This window comes from Oryctolagus cuniculus, chromosome 7, assembly GCF_964237555.1.
Source record: "Oryctolagus cuniculus chromosome 7, mOryCun1.1, whole genome shotgun sequence".
Lineage (NCBI taxonomy): Eukaryota > Metazoa > Chordata > Mammalia > Lagomorpha > Leporidae > Oryctolagus > Oryctolagus cuniculus.
The window spans coordinates 121,628,154-121,640,217 of NC_091438.1; the positions used below are offsets into that span (position 1 = coordinate 121,628,154).

General features: G+C 55.3%; 1 protein-coding gene across 4 annotated transcripts in view; it reads left to right on the forward strand.

Annotated features, from left to right (window-relative positions):
- The window catches only part of TTC39A (tetratricopeptide repeat domain 39A), a 51,822-nt gene that overhangs the window by 22,483 nt on the left and 17,275 nt on the right, over nucleotides 1–12,064 (forward strand). For all 4 annotated transcript variants that reach the window (XR_007924065.2, XM_051857783.2, XM_051857785.2 and 1 more), the window contains exons 3-6: nucleotides 8,559–8,690; nucleotides 9,377–9,453; nucleotides 10,560–10,627; nucleotides 11,446–11,510. Coding sequence is in view for 3 of the 4 variants with exons in the window: in XM_051857783.2 (XP_051713743.1) it covers nucleotides 8,559–8,690; nucleotides 9,377–9,453; nucleotides 10,560–10,627; nucleotides 11,446–11,510 (342 nt within the window). In the remaining variant the exon portion in view is untranslated. The remainder of the gene's footprint in view (nucleotides 1–8,558; nucleotides 8,691–9,376; nucleotides 9,454–10,559; nucleotides 10,628–11,445; nucleotides 11,511–12,064) is intronic.

A 12,064-nucleotide genomic window follows, 5' to 3' on the forward strand; every position in this document is an offset into this window, starting at 1 on the left:
TTTCTTTTTATGATTTATTTATTTATTCATTTCAAAGACAGAGTTAGGGAGAGAGATCTTCCATCCACTGGTTCACTTCCCAAATGGCCACAATAGCCAAGGCTGGGTCAGGTCAAAGCTAGGAACCTGGAACTCCATTTGGGTCTCCCATGTGGGTGGCAGGAGCCCAAGCACTTGGGCCATCTGCTGCTGCTTTCCCAGACACAAGAGCAGGGAGCTGGATCAGAAGTGGAGAAGCCAGGACTCGAACCAATGCTCACATGGAATGCTGGCAATGCAGGCAGTGTCCTAACCATTGTGCCATAACACTGGCCGCTGGCCCTACTTCTTGAGGCCTCTTTGTACTTGATCTCTTGTTTTTTTTTTTTTTTTTGTTTGTTTTTGTTTTTTTTTTTGGACAGGCAGAGTTAGATAGTGAGAGAAGGAGAGAGAGACAAAGTGAAAGGTCTTCCTTTTTCTGTTGGTTCACTCCCCAAATGCCACTATGGCCAGCACACTGCACCAATCCGAAGCCAGGAGCCAGGTGCTTCCTCCTGGTCTCCCATGTGGGTGCAGGGCCCAAGCACTTGGGCCATCCTCCACTGTACTCCAGGCTACAACAGAGAGCTGAACTGGAAGAGGAGCAACCGGGACAGAATCCGGCACCCCAACCGGGCCTAGAACCCAGGGTGCCGGCGCCGCAGGCAGAGTATTAGCCCAGTGAGCCATGGCGCCGGCCATTAATCTCTTGCTTCCACTGAATCCCCTTGGGGTTTCTCCTGATTCAGCTCTAACATGACCCCTTCCTTTATTTCCCCCCCACCAACCCTAGAGACTTACATTGCCTACGTTACTGAGCATTTCAGGATATTGTTGAGGCTACTCATTTAGCATTTCCCACTGGTGTTCACCGTCTCACTTTCTAAATTATGCACTTATACTGCTTTCTCTTTACCTTTACTTTTCCTACTTTCTTGTAAAAATTGAGATACAATTCACATATAAAATTCTCTTTGTTATGTATCACTTTCTTTTTTTTATTTTATTTTTTTATTTTTGACAGGCAGAGTGGACAGTGAGAGAGAGAGACAGAGAGAAAAGTCTTCCTTTGCTGTTGGTTCACCCTCCAATGGTCACTGCGGCCGGCGTGCTGCGGCCGGCATACCATGCTGATCCAAAGCCAGGAGCCAGGTGCTTCTCCTGGTCTCCCATGCGGGTGCAGGGCCCAAGGACTTGGGCCATTCTCCACTGCACTCCCTGGCCACAGCAGAGAGCTGGCCTGGAAGAGGGGCAACCGGGACAGAATCCGGTGCCCCGACCGGGACTAGAACCCGGTGTGCCGGCGCCGCAGGCAGAGGATTAGCCTAGTGAGCCGCGGCGCCGGCCTTATGTATCACTTTCAAGCTTCATCTACTGGTAGTCAAGAATATCATTTTGTTTTTAAAATTTTTAATTTTTATTTGAGAGGTGGAGAGACAAAGAGAGCAAGCTCTCTTCTGCTGATTCACTCCCTAAATGCCAGCAATAGCTGGGACTGCGCCAAGCTGAAACTGGGGCCTGGAACACAACATGGGTCTCCCACATGGGTGGCAGGCACCCAGCTACTTGGACCATTACCTGCTGCCTCTCCAAGTGTGCATTAGCAGGAAACTGGAATTGGACTCAAATCCAGGCAACTCGGATATGGACGGGGACATTGCATCCAATGTCTTAACTGCCAAGCCAAACACCTGTCCCAAACTGAGCTTACTTATACCTCTGTTCCACCTCCCTCCCCTTACCCACTTATATCACAGTACTCATATTAGGCTAAATCAGTAATCAATATTTACCTTATTATAGCTTTGTAATTAATGCTTATTGTAGAGACAGGTTTGTGTATTAGATTATGTTCCTTCCTGGAATTAACCATTGTCTTGTTTTGTTTTTCCCAAAATGCTAAGAATATCATGTGAGCTCTCAGCCTCTTCTCTTCCTGGAAACGTGGCCTCCAGGGGACAGCCATCCCCGGCCTCCTCCCTGCTGCCTCCTGGAGCTTCCTCTGTGTCTCTCTCCTGTCTCCCTGACCCTGGGTCTTCTTGTCTCCTCCCTCATTGTACCAGAGCATGTCCTCCAGAATTTTCCTAAGAAGGAGTTGGTTGCATGAGTATAAATTCCCCCAGAATTTCGAAGGCATTGCTCCCCTGTTTTCCAGCTTCTGATGTAGCTGTGAGAACCCTGACTCTTGGTGATCTTTTTCCCCTTTGCTGGAAATGTTTGGAATCGTTTTGTTTTTTATTCCAGCAAATCTAACATTTCGCAGTGAGGTGCTAGAGCAGGACTTTTTATTCTGCACTTTTACTCGGACACTCAGTTCTGGGCAGCTCTGCTCTGCAGCCCCTCCGTCCTCGGCTTCCCTTTCTGGGATTTCTCCAAGTCAGGAGTCGGTCTTCCTGGATCTGTCCTCTTCCACGCCCCTGCCCCCTCGAACCCCCGTTCCCCCATCCCTGTATCTTGTTTTTCCCTGGGATGTGGGGGAGATTTCCCCAACACTACCATTGAGTCCTGTGTTGACCCCATTCTTGCTTTCTGTGGTCAGTTTCCTGGCTTTCCCCAAGTTCCTGAGTTCTGTTTAATGGTGGGAACCCACTGCTCACTGGGGGGCTTTCCTTCAATACCTGGCAATCCCTGCTGGCTGTCTGGTCCTCTTGAGTCCACTCAGGGGCCAATGGGAAGTCAGTGCCAGCAGCCTTGTACTTGGTGGGATTGGCTTTTGGGTGATCTGGCAGTGAACTGGCCCCAGGAGTCAGTCTTCGGGGTGGTTCAGCTCCCGCAGAGAAAGGTCCTCCAATGTTGGGCCTGGAAAGAGAACTCTGGGGGCTGCCACCTGAACCCTGAGACTGAGGCAGGGGTCCCGTCCTGTGTGTTGCCTACTTTCCCTCACCCCCTCTTCTCAGCCCCGGCTTGGTCTCTGCACTGCCATATCCAGCCCCCGAGCCCTAAGGAAAAGCAGATGTTGAGGGGCCTTGGCCAACTCACTCCACTTCTCTGCACTCACTGCCCCCCCCCTTCTCCTTCTCCTGTCTGGCTCAGCTCCTGCAGAGTGCTGGGGTCCCAGGGAGTGGTGATCAGAATGAGTCCCAGGCCGGCACTGCAGCTCACTAGGCTAATCCTCTGCCTGCGGGGCCAGCACCCCGGGTTCTAGTCCCGGTTGGGGGCGCTAGTTCTGTCCCGGTTGCTCCTCTTCTAGTCCAGCTCTCTGCTGTGGCCCGGGAGGGCAGTGGAGGATGGCCCAAGTGCTTGGGCCCTGCACCCATATGGGAGACCAGGAGGAAGCACCTGGTTCCTGGCTTTGGACCAATGCAGTGCGCTGGCCGTAGTGGCCATTGCGGGGTGAACCAATGACCAATGGAAGGAAGACCTTTCACTCTGTCTCTCTCTCCCTCTCTCACTATCTATCTCACTATCTAACTCTGCCTGTCAAAAAAAAAAAAAAAAAAAATGAGTCCCTCTGGCAGCAATCCCCACACCTCATCACCCCTCTCAGGGGATCTGCACTGGAGGCGAAGTTGAACTGGGTCATCCGGGATGTTGAGGCAGCCTTCTCCAGCCTGGCTCAGTGGGAGTGTGGAGGATGGGAGTGGTTATCTGGCTCCTGGGCTGTGGCTCCTAGCTGGGAGCAGCAGCAAGCTGGAAGGCTTGGCACTGAGTATTTTGACAAGCTGGGGCTGGTATGGGGACGCCGAGTGGAGGGGTCAGGAAGAGAGGACTCGGGGGAGGTGAGGGGCTGGGGCAGTGGGAGTGATGAGTAGAGTGGGAAGGGAGGGAGGTTGGGGGGCAGGGGAAGGAGGGGGGGCAACCTCTAAGACTCCAGGGCAGAGCCATTCTGAGAGACAAAGATGGTGTCAAGGGGAGGGAGCAGTTGGGCAGCTGTCGCTGGTTCTTTCAACAGTGCATCCTGAGTGCCTCGTGTGCCTGAGGTACTGAGCAACACGTGCGCTGTTCTCAGGGTGCAGCAAGGAGACAGTGAACTAAGCCCCAAGGGGTGTACAGCAACCCCAGATCACGGGAGGAGGGGGCTGGTCAGGAAGCTTTGTGACCAGCAACATAGTTCCCAGGGACCATTGCAAATTGAAAATGAAAGGCCATTTGTTTAAAAAAAAAAGATTAAGAGTTTCAAGACAATGGCAGCAGAAGATTAAGCCAAGCATGGGACCCATGTTTGGCAGCTTTTCTTTTCTTTCTTTCTTTCTTTCTTTTTTTTTTTAAGATTTATTTATTTACCTGAAAGTCAGAGTTACACAGAGAAAGGAGAGGCAGAGAGAGAGAGGTCTTCCATCCAATGGTTCACTCCCCAATTGGCCACAACAGCTGGAGCTGCGCCGATCCGAAGCCAGGAGCCAGGAGCTTCTTCCGGGTCTCCCACATGGGTGCAGGGGCCCAAGGACTTGGGCCATCTTCTACTGCTTTCCCATGCCATAGCAGAGAGCTGGGTCGGAAGTGGAGCAGCCGGGCCTCGAACCAGCGCCCATATGGGATGGCGGGGCTTCAGGCCAGGGTGTTAACTTGCTCTGCAGCGCCAGCCCCGGTAGCGGTAGCTTTTCATTACCACAACTAAGATGCCTGAGAGGAGCTTCTTAGGAAGCTCACACTTTCGGAGTTTCACAGTCCAAGATCTGACGAATGGTTCAGGCATCTGGTGAGGCAGGAGGGTGGCAGGGGGGACAGTCACATGGCCAGCCACAGAGCAGAGAGAGACAGAGCACACCTTGCATGTGCCTCTCCTTATAAAGCCCTTATAGTTCCGTTCCAGGGGCTCCACCCTAACTGCCTATCCCAACGTAACCACTTCCCAAGGGCCCGCCTACAGATACCAAAACTGGGTAATTTCCATTCTTAATCCATTAACATAAGATTCTGGGGGTCAAGCCATTAACTCATGGGCCTCTGGGGTACACCCTGTTATCCACACCTTAGGCAGCCTCTTAGGTAAGGGCTCTGTGCTGTTACACAAGCCACGTACCCATGAAGCTGACACTTAAACTGAGATGGCTGGCTGAGGAGTTGGCCCGATGGAGAGGGTTATTTCCAGGCACAGGGAGCAGTGAGTGCACAGGCCTTGTGGGAATGAAGGTCTGGTGCATTTGAGCAGTAGAGACAAGCTGAGTGGGGAGAGCTGTGGCAGCTTCTGACAGGTAGAAGGCAGAGTGACGCAAGGTGCACTGGGCGGGTGGAGTCCCCTCGGAGCAGGTTGGGCTAGAGAGGAAGGCAGTGAGGTGACAGCTGAGAGGGCCAGGAAGTAGGGTTGCAGAAGTGTTCATGGGGATGAAGGAGTGGAGAGTTGGGGACGCAGAGGGACCTCCCAGCCTAGAGGTCCTGGGGAAGTGTGAAACCCTCAGCTGGGACAGGGAGGAGCAGGGAGGAGCGGTGGGGTTAGATTGGGGTAAGGAGGCCCCGATGGTGGGGACAAAGGCAGAACAGGCTGGCTACCAGGAACCTGATGAGGCCTGCATCTTGGGTGTGGGCTGAGAAAGGAAAGACTTGAGGCCTCTGGCTTAGCTGACCTGCAGGTGGCTGGGAGCCCCCAGTCCCGACACTGCTCTGCTGATGGCTTTTCCACTGTCCTCCCCATCTTGGTAGCAACTCTGGGCCCTAGAAGATGGGACCCCAGTGGGCATCATGTCCCAGAGCTGTGTTCAGTTGAGCAGAAGAGTCTGAATGCTCTATGTGTAAATAAGAACTTGTGGGGTGCGGACTAAACTTGGGGTATCTGGAGTTTGTCATGCCTCTGCACCCCATTTCTAGTTCAGATCATTGTTGAGAGGCTTCCAGGTAGTAGGCCAGGGAGGATCCAGGATTCATAGCTGCAGGTGCATGCTAGGCTTGGGCCTCAGACCAGAAATTCTACTTTGTTTGCCAGTTGCCTGGGTGGGGCAGTCCCTCTTCCTGGGCCCAGCACTAGGCAGGGCTTAGCAGGTGGAACTGGGCTCAGACCTGCAGCAGAAGAGGAAGAGAGAGGCACAAGCCTGAGAGCTGGGAAGTGGGGGGCCATCTTGGGTGGGTCACTGTGCTGCCAGCTTCTTTTTTTAAAAAAGGTTTAAAATTATGTTCATTTCATTTGAAAGGCAGAGAGACAGAGAGAGAGACCTGGTTTCCTCCCCAAATACCCTTGGCAGCCAAGGCTGGGCTAGGGTGAAGCCAGGAGCCCAGGACTGAATCCTGGTCTCCCACTTGGGCAGCAGGGACCTACTTACTTGAGCCGTCACCTGCTGCTTCCCAGGGTGCATATTAGCAGGAAGTTGGAATTGGAAGTGGAGTTGAGACTCAAACACAGGCACTCCGATATAGGATATAGATCTCTAAAGGGTAGCTTAATTCCTGCTGTAAATGCCCACCCCAAGCACACATTTTTATATCTATGTATGAATGTTTCAAACTGGAAACAAGCCTTGTTGACTTTTTATTTTTGTCTAACATGTCTAACTAGCATGCTGACTAGCTTCCGGCTACAATTTCTGTTGTTCTGTTGCTTTCTTCTTGGATTTACAGGATTTGTTGCTTTAAATATTTGGATTTTTAAAAATTTATTTATTTGAAAGGAACAGAGAGAAAAAGAGAAAAAGACATCGATCTTCCGCTACTGGTTCATTCCCCAGAAGCCCACAACAGCTGTGACTGGGCCAGGTGGAAACCAAGAGCCCAGAATTCAACCCAGGTCTCCCACGTGGGTGTCAGAGACCCAGTACTTGAGTCATCACCTTCTGCCTCTCAGGGTGTGCCTTAGCAAGAAGCTGGGATCAGAAGCAGAGCCAGGATTCAAACTCAGGCGCTCTGATGTGGGGTATGGACATCCACACCAGCATCTTCACCCCATGCCAAAGGCCTGCCCCCCAGGGAAGGTTTTTATGTGAGAGAAGTAACAGTTGACCCAGGCAGGACCCGAAGGGACTCACATTTGTTGAGCATTGATGATGTGGCTCCTGGCCTGGGCATCCTGTTTAAGCCCCTCAAAAAGTCCTAAAAGGACAGCTGTTTGGCATAGTGGTTAAGATGCCAGTAGGGATCCCCACATCCCATATCAGAGTGCCTGGTTCGAGTCTCAGCTAGTCCATATCCAACCCAGTTTTTTGCTACGACATCATGGGAGGCAGCAGGTCATGAAGTTCTTGGGTCCCTGCCACCCTTGTGGGAGAACCAGATTGAGTTCTGAGCTCCTGGCTTTGGCCTGGCCCAGCTCTGGCAGTTGCAGGCATTTAGGGAGGGAACCAGCAGGTAGACAATCTCTGTGTGTCTCTTTCAAATAAATAAAAATTTTAAGACAAACAATAAAAGCCCTGGAACAGAAGGGTGATTATATTCATTTTATGGGGGAGAAAATTAAGCTAGTGAGGCCATGTAACTCACCAGGGCAGCATACCTGGAGCTGACAAAGCCAGGGCTGTAACCTGTGTGTGAGGGACTCTGAAGTTCCAGTTCTGCAGGCCTCCCGCCCTCGCCACAGCCACTGCCCCAGGCCAGCCAGGGCCAGAGCAGGGGCTTCTGTTCCCATAAACCTCTGATCCTCCAAGACCGTAGCAGCTGACGGGCACTTGGTTTCCGGGTGTTTTAGGAAGGAGAGAGGCAGGACCTGGGTCAAGTCACAAGCTGTATGTAAACCTTCCTTCATCAATAATTAACGATGGGCCCTCGGGGAAGGGAACAGAGCGCCGCCACACCTGCTGAGCCCGGGGCTCCAGTCAGCCTCGCACTGCAGGCCCACGGGGCCGGGCAGGCAGCGTTCTCACCCCTGCCTCAGAAGCAGAAACCAAGGCCGACTTGTGAAGTGACTCCTCCAAGTAGGGAGAGGGACCACGTGTGTTAGGCTTCCAGCCCTGAACACGCTTCAGCTGAGAAGCGAGGCGGCAGGACGCTCAGCCCATCACAGAGTGCAGGGGGCAGGGCTCACCTGCTCCGTGCTTGAGGAGGCCGTCCGGGGAGAGAGCCAGGCCTGTGCTGGCAGCCATCCCCCAGGAGGGCCCCTCATGGCTGAGTCAGCTGCTGAGGTCAGGGAAGGGCATTTCAAGCCAAGGGAACAGCATGGACAAAGCCTGGAGGAGGGGAGTGTGGGAACGTCTGTGTGTGCAGTGGGGTACAGCCCTGAGTGTGCTCCGCTCACACGGAGGGGCACGGGAAGACAGAAGCAGCAAGAGGGCTGGGGAGGTGGGCGGAGCTTGTACCCCATGGAGCCTGGAGAGCACCATGGTCAGATGATGGGCTGGGGGAGGCAGCAGGTGGCCTGTGCAGACGTCCAGGGAGTGGGGTTGGGAGTAAGGCTTGGGGCAGAAAGGTTCTCCAGACAGGGGGTCCTGGAGCAGCCTGCTGGCTGTGGGAGCAGAAGGCAGGGGCAGGCCCCGGCACAGGGAAAGGCAACTCAGGCCAACACATGGCTCAGCTGTCTCCAGTGCTCACAGCAGCCTGCTGCCCCCTGCCAAACAGATGCCGACTGGGAAGGTCACTTAGGACCACTCAGCAGGAAGAAGACGAACAGGGAAGAGGATGGGAGGCCTAGAACCCCTGGAGTTCTAGGAGCTGGTGCTCTCAATGTCCCCTCTTTCTGGCAGGACCAAGGAGAGCATGTACCACTCGCTGACGTATGCCACCATCCTCGAGATGCAGGCCATGATGACCTTTGACCCACAGGACATCCTGCTTGCCGGGAACATGATGAAGGAAGCTCAATCGCTGTGTCAGAGGTCAGGGCACGAGGTGGGGGGCAGGGGCTAGGGGTTGTGAGCCCTACCTTCCTGTCACCCTGACCTGTCCCAACACCTAAAATGCCACTACCAGCACTGCTTCTTTTGGCTAAGAGGTTGTGTCCCCAAGTCCTAGGCGTGGTCCCTGACCTCTCTTGTTGTCTGAGCCAGTCCCTGAGCAGCTCCCAGGAACCCCTGTGGTTTGACCTTGGACAGGCCCCACTCTGGACTTGACTTTCCGCCTCTCTGAAGTGGGTGTGATATACACCTCACAGAGTTGTCCCGGGGGCTGCTCGAAGACACCTGTCACGGGAGCTGATGCATAGCTAGCGCCCGGTGCGCAGTCACTGCTGGCATGAATGAGCTGGCAGAGCCTCAGAGTCGTGTGTCACTCACTGGCTGCCACTCGCTCCCTGGGAACTGAGAGTCATCAGAGCTGGGCCACTCTGATGTCCACGCCACCTGGTCAGGGAGACAGGCACAGACCGTGCCATCTCAGTGTGACTTGGCGAAGCTCCTGGAGGAGGTGACGCCCGAGCCAGCTCGTTAAAGGGTGACCAGGGAGGAGGGAAGAAGGTGGATGGGGCTGCGAGCAGAGGCTGCCACAGGTGCCGAGGTGTGAGCAGGCCCCGGCTTTGGGGGAGCTCACAGTCACCAAATGACCTGCGGCCCCTGTTCCCTCCTAGGCACCGGAGGAAGTCTTCTGTGACAGATTCCTTCAGCAGCCTGGTGCACCGGCCCACCATGGAGCAGTTCACGGAAGGTGTGGCACCGGGGGCGGCCGCTCAACCTGGAGGGTCAGGGCCCCGGGGCTCACACTGGGTCCCTCAACACGCGCTCTGTGATGAAACCTGCTTATCTGACAGCGTCTCCAGCGGGGAACCTGGAAGTCAAGGAAGGGAGAAGCTGTCCCAGGGCCGTGAGCTCTGCCGCTCAGGCCAAGGGGGCGCTCTGAGCTGTGTTAGGTTTGCTGACTTAACTACCATGGTGTGCTCGCGTACCTAGGGGAATGTGTTGTAGAAGCTGACACACACAGGAGGCAGCTGATGGCCGTGGCGGGACGGTCTGGGCTGCTGTGGCCTGCATGTGGCAGTCCTGGAAGTCACAGCCTTGAGCAGTTTGGGGCTCTAGCACGGGGGCTGATGCTGCCTCCTGTGTGTGTCAGCTTCTACAACACATTCCCCTAGGTACGCGAGCACACCATGGTAGTTAAGTCAGCAAACCTAACACAGCTCAGAGTGATGGGAGCTGAGGGCCTGGGCAGCCCAGGTCACCTTGCAAGGAGGGATGGAGGTGGGAGAAACAGTGAAGGTGGGAGGGGGAGCAGGTGGGAGAGATGGGGCAGAGAGGAGAGGAGAGGTGGGGGGAGGAGAGTGAAAGGAGAGGGGGAGTGGAGGTGGGGAGGGGGTGGAGATGGGGAGAAGGGGAGTAGAGGTGGGGAGAAGATGGGTGGAGGTGGGAGTGGGTGGAGGTAGGAGAGATGGGATGGAGATGGGAGGAAGGGTGGAGATGGGAGGGGGGTGGAGGTGGGAAGAGGGCTGGAGGTGGGAGACAGATGGGGTGGAGGTGGGAGTGGGTGGAGATAGGAGGAGGTGTGGAGGTGGGGGGTGAAGGTGAGGAGAGGGAGAGTAGAGGTGGGGGGGTAGAGGTGGGGGGTGGAGGTGGGAGTGGGTGGAGGTAAGAGGAAGGGTGGAGATGGGAGGAGGAGTGACGGTGGGGAGAGGGAGAGTGGAAGTGAGGAAGGGGGGTGGAGGTGGGAGGGGTGGCCACAGGCTTGCCTTGCTTTGGGGCATTGGGGCAGCAGCACTGAGCCCAAGCCGCCTGCCTAGCATCCCAGGAGGCCACAGGGCTGCGGTTTCCTCCCCACAGAGGAAATCCACGCTGAGGTCTGCTACGCCGAGTGCCTGCTGCAGAGAGCAGCCCTGACCTTCCTGCAGGTAGGAACCCCTACTGGGAGGAGGCTGCAGTTTCAGAAGGCGCCGCCCCACGCCCCAGCCACAGGTCTGTAGCAACCACATCACCCAGGCGATGGCTGAGACCTGGACCGGCCAGGCTCCGCGAGGCAGTGACGGCCTCTCCCTCCTCAACGCTGGCCACAGGTGCTCCCTGCCTCACTGAGTCCTGCTTCCCCGTTGTGGCCTGTTAAGTGTCACTCAGGGGCTTGCCTTACACTAGGTTCAGTTAGCAAATGCCTGTGGCACCCGCCATGTACCAGACATACAACTTGTGCCAACTTGGTGAACATTACAGGGTATTTTCACCTACATTTACATGTATTACATAATCCTCATCTCAGACACCTGTGAAGGGGAGACTTAGAGGATCCACTTACCCAAGGCCACATGATCAGCGAATGGCAGAGCTGGGATTTGAACCTAGGAAGCAGTGGCTTAACCTGTTGCACCACAGCGCCAGCCCTGGTGCTTTAAATTATAAATGTGATAAATATCCACTTGTTATAAAGACCACAGACAATCCCCAAACAAGCACACATCCTCCTCTCCCCAGCCCATGTACCTGGAGGGTGGCCCTGCTAATGCCCGGGGTGTCCCCTCCGGCCTGTCCACGAGCACCACGTGTGAGGGCGCTGCGGGTGAGCCCTGGGTGCTTTAGAGGCTGTGTCTGGCTGACCCCCCCCTCCAGCTGCCTCGTGGATCTGGGCCTCCCATGTCCCGATCCAAGGCCCAGAGTCTCCAGTGGCACTTCTCAAGCCCATAGGTGCCTGGGCCGGCACTCACATGTGTCTCTCCTGCAGGATGAGAACATGGTGAGCTTCATCAAGGGTGGCATCAAAGTTCGCAACAGCTACCAGACGTACAAGTAAGCAGGGCTGCCGGCTATGTGCGTGCGGTAGAGCGCTGGCCGGAGTGCTGTTGACCTCGGCCAGCTTCTGCTCCCTCGGGCCCTCAGTTGTCTGGACCAACACTCCCGGACGTGCTGCCGTTCACTTCCAGGCTGGTCACCCTCATCCTCAGGTTTTAGCTGAGGCCACCTCCCCAGGACAGGTCAGGCCCCGGGGTTCTCCTTGGAAGCATTCCTCACCCCGCTAGTGACTGGAGGGTCGGCCGTGCTCTGCGGGGAGCGCTTTGGATCGAAGCCTGGTTTGCGCCCTGCTGTCATCCAGTGCTGGCACAGAGGAGCCCCAGCCAGTGCCTGCTGGCTGGGAGCCCCAAAGATGCTTGTGGCCCAGGAAAGAGCTGGGCCGGGCCCTGGGCTCCAAGCAGTGGGTGACCAGGAGAAAGAGGGTCAACTCCCAACCGAGAGGCCTCAGGAAGGCTTCCTGTAGGAGGGGGTGTTTAAGTTCGCCCCGTGGTTTTCACCTGGGGGAGACTGTGCCCCTGAGAGGGATTTTTTTTTTGACAGGCAGAGTGGAC